General features: G+C 36.8%; 1 protein-coding gene across 5 annotated transcripts in view; it reads right to left on the reverse strand.

Annotated features, from left to right (window-relative positions):
• The window catches only part of Ptbp3 (polypyrimidine tract binding protein 3), a 93863-nt gene that overhangs the window by 14910 nt on the left and 68678 nt on the right, over positions 1-10275 (reverse strand). For all 5 annotated transcript variants that reach the window (XM_070011737.1, XM_070011722.1, XM_070011714.1 and 2 more), the window contains 3 exons: positions 4775-4852; positions 1959-2098; positions 1684-1717 (listed from right to left, as the gene is read on the reverse strand). In XM_070011737.1, the coding sequence (XP_069867838.1) occupies positions 1684-1717; positions 1959-2098; positions 4775-4852 (252 nt within the window). The remainder of the gene's footprint in view (positions 1-1683; positions 1718-1958; positions 2099-4774; positions 4853-10275) is intronic.

The following is a 10275-nucleotide window of genomic DNA, read 5'->3' on the forward strand; positions in this document are numbered from 1 at the left end:
GAGCCACCTTCCCAGCCCAAGTTCTTTTTTCTTTAAACTGAGAAGTGAGAATTATTAAAAAGTTGACTTCTTTTTGTTTGAGACAATATCCAACTATATAACTTGAGTTAGCCTTGAATTTATAATCCTCACTCAGCCTCCCCTAGTGCTGGGATTAAAGACGTGGAGAGTATTTTTTTTTTATTGTGATTAAGTGATTACATAAATTTCACAAATTTCATAGTACTGTTAGATAGTGATACTTAGTTAAAGTCACAAACACATTTAACCTTCATGGGGCAAATTGTCATTATTGTGGTTTATAAAGTTTGTGAATTCTATGAGCTTTGACAATACAGCTATTTCTTCCACATCGAGTGGTATGTACATTTCCCTTTTACTTAGTGTCAACGGTTCCCTCTTGCCCTCCCTCCCATCACTGCCTTTGAATTTAGTTTGTTTTCAGCAATGTCCAGTGCAGTTGATGGGTTCCGCTGTTGTATGTTTTCTTGTTGCCCTCTGTTTCTGTGATCTCCTCGTTTCCCTCAGATGTGCGCATATATATTATATATATGGTCAGCAGCTTGGGGTCATTTAGTAATGACACGACCAGATAAGAGGAGGTCTTTTGTTTCTTGAGACTATTTTTAAAATCTTGGACTTGGATGTAGTTCAGTGGTGTTTGACTAGCCTTAGGGAGCCTGTGAGTTCAACTACCGGCAACAAAACCAGAAAACATGTTGAAAACAAATTTTACAACTTTGGGGTGTAGTTGTACAGGGGGGAGGGAAGGGGTGGTAGGGGAAAAACAGAGAAGGAGGCAACAATGCTCGATAGGAAATGTACTTATTATCTTGCTCATGTAACTGTAGCCCTTCTGTACAGTATTTTTACAATTAAAAACGTACAAAAAAACCCCAAAAACACCAACTAGAATTTCATACATCACTCATTTGCCTAAAACTATTCAATGCCTACCCAGCATGATGGCACATTTCTGTAATTTAGCTATTTTTGGGAAATAGAGACAAGAGGGGTGTAGTACAAGGCCAAACCATACAAGAGTTATCTAGACTCTATCTCAACAACAAGCCTGGGCATCTTGAGGACTTGAGCTCAATGCCCAATACTGTGAACACCAAACCAATTAACCAAAAAACACTGCCCAATGAATTTTCATTGTACTTAGGCAGAATTCCTTCATGTTCCTTATATATATATATATATATATGTGAATACATATATGTGTATATATATGTGAATACATACATATGTGTATATATATGTGAATACATATATATATGTGTGTGTGTATATATATATATTCCTTCAGATTCCTTCATATATTGTTTTCTATAAAGCTTCTCATTAACTTGCCCTATTCACATGTTCCACTTCATCATATCTCCCTGGGCTTTTTCTTTTATTTTTATCAGCTGTGAAAAGACATTTATCTTTGGTTTCTGCCCAGCAAATCCGTCTTCATTTTTACAGGTAAGGCTCCCTGATTTATATTTCCATGAATAACTTTGAAATCCCCAATAATAAAACTTCTATTATACTTACTAAATCTCATTCACTATTTTCCCCAGGTCAAACATGCTACTTGACCTATAGAAATGAACAACAGATACTACTAAATGATATCAAATATGCTTAGTTCTTATGTACAGACAACATTCAAAAGAATAAAAATGAACTTACCAAATAGGATAAAAAGCCCATGTGGAGTGATAAGCTGTTTGGAAAAGATAACATACAATGTAAGTGTCTTGACCAAATAATTTCAGACCTTAAGTATATTTTACTGTAACACAATTAATTTTGTTTAAAGCATTGTTTTTATATACTATCTATGCTGGTGATAAAAAAAAAATTACTGAAACAAGCTTATGTACTTCAATTTACATACAACCCTAGATGGAAACCACTATATTTTCTCCTGATAGATGATTTATATGTAAGACTTTTCAACTCACATCAGGATTGAGGTTGGTGACCAGCAGAACAGAATTTCCTGGTATACCACTTGCCCCAGGAATGGGCATCCTCCCAGTGACCGCAGAGGATGTGAGTGTGAGAGGACCCAGGGCTCCAGGAACGGTTGGGACTGACAGGCCTTTTAAAAACATCAAAAGCATTTCAGTCTAGTTATTAAGAAAATGGTAACAGTAACTCAATCAAGAGAAAAAGCAAACATGTAGAAGTAAGCATGTAGTATTCAAGGCTACTATAAAAATACAAAATATCAAAAAATATCACAGAGGGCCTGGAAGCTGAGTTCCTTATTTGTTGACATTATCACTACTACTTATATTGCACTCTGCAGAATAACTGAACTCACTGATCCCCCAAAAAGAAGCTATTAGGCTTTTCAGATTATATCAATTACAAGCATTCCCTCTGTTCTGAAATATAGTCTAGAATCTTTGTACCAATTTTCATATTGCCTTGTGCTGTACAATCAGCTATATTTTTGAAGTTATTTAAGCTGGAGGTGTGGCTCAAGTGATAAAAATCCTGATTAAAAGTCCTGCAACTGAAGTCATAAATGTGCTAGCTACACTGTACAATAGTCTATATGGAAAAAATAACCTTATATTGGCTCACGCCTGTAATCCTGACTGAAGATCTGAGAATCACAATTCAAAGCTAGACTGGCAGGAAAGTCTGTAAGACTCTTATCTCCAATAAACTACTCAGAAAAAGGTGGAAGCTGTGGCTCAAGTGGTAAAGCACTAGCCTTGAGCATAAAGCAAAGGGACAGAGCTCAGGCCCTGAGTTCAAGCACTAGGAGAGAGAGACAGAGAGACAAGGAGAGAGGGAGAGGGAGACAGGGAGAGAGAGAGAGAGGGAGAGGGGGAAAGGGAGAAGGAGGAAAGAAGGGAAGTAAGGAAGCAAGGGCGTAAAGAAAGGAAAGAGAAATAAAGGAGGAAAAGAAGGAAAGAGAAAGTACTATGTAAACATTAGTATAATCAGTAAAAGACAGTGTGCAATATTCTTTTGTGATATTTTCCTATTTTCTGCTCTCCTTGATATTCTCAAACTACTTAAATTTCTAATAAAGGCATAATGTTGACATTTTATGTAAAAAACTTACTTATATCTTGGCTGAAAATTGCCAAATACATATCTACATATATATCTCTAGTTTATGTAAAATGAACCAATTCCTTAATTTTTTCATTTTCTTAATTTCAAAATTCATCTATAGTTGCATGACAACATATCATGCAACAAAATTTCAATATTTTTGATACTCAGCCTATTCTGCTTGACCATCTAAAAAAGATTATTCCTATTATCATCTATACTGTTGAATTTTAAAGTGCCCACCACATTCACAGGCTGAATATTGAATACAACCAATACCAAGTCTGTGACTTTTATCTGTAGTTCTGTGATATATTGCTAAGAGTACAGTTTAGTACCACTGTGTGTGTGTGTGTGTATGTGTGTGTGTCCACATGCACGCACATGTATGTGTGATTTACTAGACTTTATCAAGTCAGGAGCTTTCTTTCCTCACTTTTTAATCATTCTTAATATATATTACTGTCATTTCTACATAGTATAGATCTAAAAGAAGTATCTAAAATGAAGGAAAACACATAAACTACTTCAAATATCTACCAATTAAATTTTGGGGAGGTCTTCTGTTTTCAAACAATTATATAGAATAGCCGGAAGATAGGTTACAATGAATTAAAAACCATCCAATAATGACACCTTAAACTAGACTTCTTTGTCATTCTTTCCTTTTTAGTAAACTCCATCTTCTCGATTGGGAAATGGTTAATATTCCCAGAACTATCAGGTTACTATACAAAGACTATTATCAGAAAAAAAAATAAGGCAATTAACTAAAAGCTAAAAATGTACTTTTTATAATCAGCTTAACAGCATGCCACCATTTTCTTAATTACCATCCAGCATTTCCTTCCTTCCTCCTTTCCCTTTCTTTTTTATTTGGGGAGGGAGCTAATAGGGTTTGAACTTGGGCTTTAAGCGTGCCAGGCAGGTACTCTACCAGTTGAGCCATGTTCCCAAACCAATTTTTGCTTTAGTTATTTTTCAGATAGAGTCTTGTGTTTCTGTCAGAGGCCAGCATCGAGCCTCTACCTCCATCTAATATAACTCCCTTGTAGCTGAGATTATAGGCATGAGCACATGGCTTGGCCCTGAAGTGCTTTCTTTAAAGAGATAAAATCACCAAGTTTTTTTTTTCCTTTCCTTATGATCAGCTTAAACAATAATTATTACTGAAGTATTAGTCAACTTCCATTTTTTTATTTCCATTAGCTAAAGAGGGAAAAAAATATACTCCCATATGGTAATCTTATAAACCCTATCACTGGCAAGACATTTGGAAGAGGCTGAATAGTAAGTATTCATTAAGTCAAATATTTACTGACTATGTAATGTGTGCTGAGTGCCACTGAAGATACAAAGATAAAATTCAGGCATGTTCAACATAATATTGCTAAGCCTATTATCAAATGCAGCTCATACACTTTACGTAACAACTTAAGGTTTAATGTGGTAAACCTGTATGTATCTGTGCCAAACATAAGAACAGGTGACTCAGAACATTTAATAGAATTGCTGGAGTTTGGACTGGAACCAGAGGGAACTATCTGGAAACAGCAGGAAGATGTGCATCAAACAGCTGTTTATGGTTGCTGTTACCTAATACTTTTATTATAAATCAAATAATTCACTTTTCATCTTAGTAAGTGCCTAGAAAACAAAGAATTCCATCTAAAAACTTGAAGCTCAACTTAAAAAAATTCACCTGCAGCTTGAGGAAATCCCATTGTTGGGGCAAATCCAGCAGCCCCTGCATATGGTGAAGAAATTATACCTGGTGCACCTAGGAAGGAAGAGAAGCAACAATAAATATACTACTTTCTATAAATATGCTTATTAAAGCAATATAAATAAAGTGGCTATACAGATAACAATAATAAAATTGTTGTGGAATATATATTTGTTCAAGAGACAATCTTTAATGAGTAAGAGGCTTTGCTACCTCTAGAGGGTATAAGTCCTTGCAATTGAGTTCAAGGATAAAGAATATGGTTTAGGGCTGGGGCATGGCTCACAGGGTAAGTGCAAGGGAGGGTTCAAATCACAGTAACTCCCAGCACCCCACCCCCAAAAGCATAATTCAGTCACTAATTGAGTCTGGATAAGGCTTAGGTTCTGGCTCTTATTTAGAACATTTTTTTTTCCTATGTAAAAAGTAATTCTAGCTACTCAGGAGGATGAGATCTAAGGATTGTGGTTTGAAGCTAGCCCAGGCAGAAAAGTCCCTGAGCTGTGGCTCAGTGTGGAAGAGTGCTAGTCTTGAGCAAAAGAGCTCAGGGACAGCACCCAGGCCCTGAGTTCAAGCCCCACAACTAACAACAACAACAAAAAAGCCAAGCATAGTGTATTTTCACTCATATGTAGAAGCCATCCTAAAACACATATATATTTGTGGATTTGTAGATAGATACATTAGATATATACATATATGCATAGAATATGATTATAACTATGGGGCTATTTAGGAAAACGAGGAAAGGGAAAAGATGAAGGGTAAATAATTCTGAAATATAATGCTGTTGAAAGCTACTGGTCAACAGACACTGTGTGTGTTGAGGAGGAACAGAAAGCAATTTTTCTTGGGTTGGTTTTGTTTTTTTTTATTGATTGGAATGGTCCTGGAGCTTGAACTCAGGGCCTAAGCAGCACTGTTTCTGAGCATTTCTGCTTAAAACTAGCACTGTACCACTTGAGCCACAGCTCTACTTTGGCTTTTTGTAGTTAACTGGAATTAAGAGTCTCACAGACATCCTGCTCTGGACGATTTTGAACTGCAATCCTCAGATCTCAGCTTGAATAGCTAGGATGACATGTCTGAGCCATCACTATCTGCATATTTTAAGCAAAAGATAATATGTGCATGTCTGTAATGAAACTCCTTGGTGCAATTGATGCCCACTAAAAAGGAATGAAATGACAGGAAAGTAACAAGTTCTGATGGGGATGACTACCAATGAGGGGGGAGACAGAGAGGGTGGATAAGGATGAAAATGGTTGAAGTAGTTTATTTGCACATATGAAAATACAACAATGAAACCTATTGAAATTGCTTTAAGAAGGGGGAGTGAGCCAGGCACTGGCAGCTCACACCTATAATCCTAGCTACTCATAAGGTTGATATCTGGAGGATTTTTAGCAACTGAAAGCTAGCCTAGGCAAAAAGACCACAAGATTCTCTCTCCAAAATAAACAGCAAAAACCCAGGCTGGAAATGAGGCTCAAGTAGTAGAGCACCAGCTAATAAGCCAGCAGGCCAAATTCATATGAGGCCCGGGAAGGAGTGGGGAGGGTGGAGAAAAAGGAAAAAGAAAAAAAAAAACAAACTGGAATAAGAGGAGTGATAGAAGGTGAGAGAGTGACCAGGATACATTATATACATGTGTAGAGATGTCACAATGAAACTCCTCATGTACAATAGATGGGTATGATAATAAAAATATCAAAGGGAGGGCTTTGGTTTGTTAATAATGTGGAAATGGCGTGTTTATTGGCATAAGCATATAGGCTCTATTTTACATAGGAGATGAAAGGACATGTAATTTCTGTCTCTCTGTAAAAGGGAATTATTTAATGTAACTTGTTAAATATGTAGTTGTGATTTGTTAATAGCTCAACAAAGCACTGGCACAAAAAGACTGCACATCTAACACCGGTACAGAGAATTAGCATTAAGAGAAGGTACCCCAAACAGAAGAATTGACAGAAAAACTGATAACGAAAAATCTACTCAATAAATATACATGTATGTGTATAAAGGTACACACACACAATGAAAACATATTATAAGTTAAACATTCTTGTGCTGAAGAATTACTGAAAAAAGAGATAAAAACTTTAATCCTTAGGAAAAGTGTGGCAGAACACACCTGTCATCTCAGCACAGGTTGAGGCAAGAGGATCTCAACTTCAAGGCCTACATAGCAAGATCCTATTGCAAAAACAAAACCAAAAAAACCCCCATAAATTCTGTTTTACTAAACTCACCTTACTTTGCTCAAGATCATTGGTAAACGAAGACTTACTTAACAGTCTTCAAGACTAGAGTACTCACTACACAATCTAGTTCAACAAGGATACAGTAGAGTCTATCTTGTTAGCATTCACCTGTCCCTTTGATGTAACTGGCTAGTCATGTGACCTGAGTTGTTTTTCTAGGAGAAGCACACTGTTCTTTGCAAATCACACTGGGCTTGATTGTCACTATTCTAAACAGAATAAATGCAGAAATGAATATGGCACAAAAGCTTCAGGATATTTATTTGTATCAGCTTTCTTATTTTCTATCACAAGAATGCTAAGCGTGACCCTTCAGCCTAAAACCTATACAGAAAAGACATGACGACAGATAACTTGCTAATAGTTGATGATGAGGAATGTGACAAAGAGAAATGCTTAATGGCATAAACTATTGTTTTGGGAGAGAGGAAAATAAAGCAGTTTATAAATATAGCAAAGTGACTAATACATCCATATGGGGATGGCTATTCGGGCTAGGAGGGGAAGTAGAACATGAGCCAAAGTAGCATGTATGTATGTATTTATTTTAGTTCTGAGTTTGTATTTGTGTGTGAGAGGGTGATTTGCTTGAAAATAACAATTCTTCTGTCTCTACTTTATGAATCCTAGAATAAACATGCCAGACAGATTTTAGAGCAAAGAAAACATTCTGAGATAACTAACATAAAACATTTAATAAAACGAAATAACTGCTAAACAAGTACTAAGGCTAAATTTAAAATAACTATTTCCAACTACAATATGATTAACAAGAATATGTTAAAATTTGACAAAAAATCTTTTATAAAGTTTTATCAATCTACATTCCGAAAGGAGCAGACACAAAATCATTTTAGCAAAGTAACCTGTTAGACAATGCCTAGTATATTTTAAGAAGAGTACTCACACTGAATCTCACAACTATGTACAATTATATGTGAAAAAGAATAATTTTAAACCGAATATAGGCTCACACTTGTAATCCTATCTGAATTCAGAATGCAAGAGATCTGGAGGATTGCAGTCAAAGGCTACATGCTGCAAAAATGTTCTCAAGCTTCCATCTCAATCAATCAAAAGGCTGGATGTGGTGACATGTACCTGTTAGTCTAACTACATGGGAAGCACAAATAGGAGGACTACAGTCCAGGCCTCCTAAGATAAAGGCCAGACTGTATTCTAGTAAAGAGCTGGGATGTGGCTCAAGTAGCAGAGTACTTGTCTAGCGAAGCCATGAACTCAAAACTCAGTACATTAAAGAAATATTAAGTGTTTTAAAAAGTGGCATTAGAGCCGGGCGCCAGGCTCACGCCTGTAATCCTAGCTACTCAGGAGGCTGAGATCTGAGAATTGAGGTTCAAAGCCAGCCCGGGCAGGAAAGACCATGAGACTCCTATCTCCAATAAACCACTGGAAAACTGGAAGTGGCGCTGTAGCTCAAGTGGTAGAGCGCTCGGCCTTGAGCTGAAGAGCTGAGGGACAGCGCCCAGGCCCAGAGTTCAAGCCCCATGACCGACAAAAAAAAAAAAAAAGTGGCATTAGATGTCTTTAATTTCTTTGGTACTTTTTTTTTTTTTTAACATATAGCAGATGAAGTAACACAACCTTACTGTAGAACATGTCCATTATATAAAGATTAAAAAAAAAAAACCTAATTGCCTAAAAGTCAACAAGATGATAAAGATCAACCAGAACAAAAATCTTAACCCACTGAAACTAAGCTTCTCTTTCTTCAATCTCATGAAGCATAAGGCAAGAGACAAATTGTAAATTAGCTCAAGGTAGTTAAGTTAAAAGGACAACTTTAGTATTCATGTTCCTTAGTAATGAGTATGCCTAATTTCTATATTTCCTAGATATTGACTTCTAACTATCACTTCTTACTAACTAGAGAAATAAGTGAGGAGCTAGGTCAGAGGAGTTATAGAAGATGTAGGATGTCTTGAGCCAGAAAGTACTCAAATGATGATGAGAGTATGTCAAAGCCAATGAGAGAGCATGTCAAAAACCACACAAGCCATATAAAAGGTTTCCCATTTTCAAATGGGAAAATTAGAGCATAAAATGAAAATTGACAGTTAAGAATTATAACCCATAGAATAAAGTAAGAATCTATGAGACTATACTAAGATATGAGGTCGGTGATAAAAAGAAAAAAACTGTGCATGTGTACACAGATCACAAACTACTAGATATCCTGAGTGCTGGGTAAGCACTCTACCACAAAGTTATTTTCCCAGGGAGCTTCTATCCCTATTCTTTTAGTGCCACCCTGCCCCACATGGGGACTGAGGACCAAACTAAGGACCTTGCAGTTGCTAGGCAAGTCCTCTTCCACTGAGTTAAATCCCCAACCCCCATCCCTATTCTTTTAAAAAAATTAAGGTGTGGTACAGAGGGGTTACCGTTTGATAAGTCAGGTAACTGAGTACATTTCTTTTGGGCAATGTTACCCCTTCCTTTGAGCTCTCCCTCCCACTTTTTCCTTCTACCCCCATGAACAAGTTGTATACTTCATTTTGAACACAGTGTAGTATTACCACTGCTGTATTTGTGTCTCCATTTCTGTGCCCCCTGGACCACCATATCTATACTTTTAAAGTATTGCTATATTGCCCAAGCAGACTCTGAACTTGTGATCCTCTTGTTTCAGCATCCCAAGTAGCTTATATTACCACACCCAGTAAAAAAGTTTTATTATGACAGCTAGTAAATGTACAAGAAACAGAGTTACCAAACTAACCATGGCAAGCAAGCATCACAAGTATTTGGCAACGGATGTAAACACTAGAAGGTGTAAAGAGATAAAGAATTGGATATTTGTACACTTTTAACCTACATATAATTAAAAGGGAAGAACAGTAATTTCACAGGGAAGATGTCTAGCAGAGTCTACCTTTAACAAGTCATCAAGAGTTAATGCTACCAGAAATAGTAAAACCTGACATTGAGTATCTCCTGAAATAATGGACTGAGAAAGATATTGTTTCAGTGACACTTTTTTGCCAAAAAATAGAAACTTTGAGGGCTGTGGTTTAGTGGTAGAGTGCTCGCTTAGCATATACATGAAGCCCTGGGTTCAATTCCTCAGCACCATATAAACAGAAAAAGCTGTGGCGCTGTGGGCTCAAGTGGTAGAGTGCTAGGCCTTGAGAAAAAGAAGCTCAGGGTCAGAGCCCAGGCCTTGAGTTCACAAGCCCCAAGACTGGC

This window comes from Dipodomys merriami, unplaced genomic scaffold (genome assembly GCF_024711535.1).
Source record: "Dipodomys merriami isolate MVZ:Mamm:240054 unplaced genomic scaffold, mDipMer1.0.p SCAF_11, whole genome shotgun sequence".
In the NCBI taxonomy this organism is placed as follows: Eukaryota; Metazoa; Chordata; class Mammalia; order Rodentia; family Heteromyidae; genus Dipodomys; species Dipodomys merriami.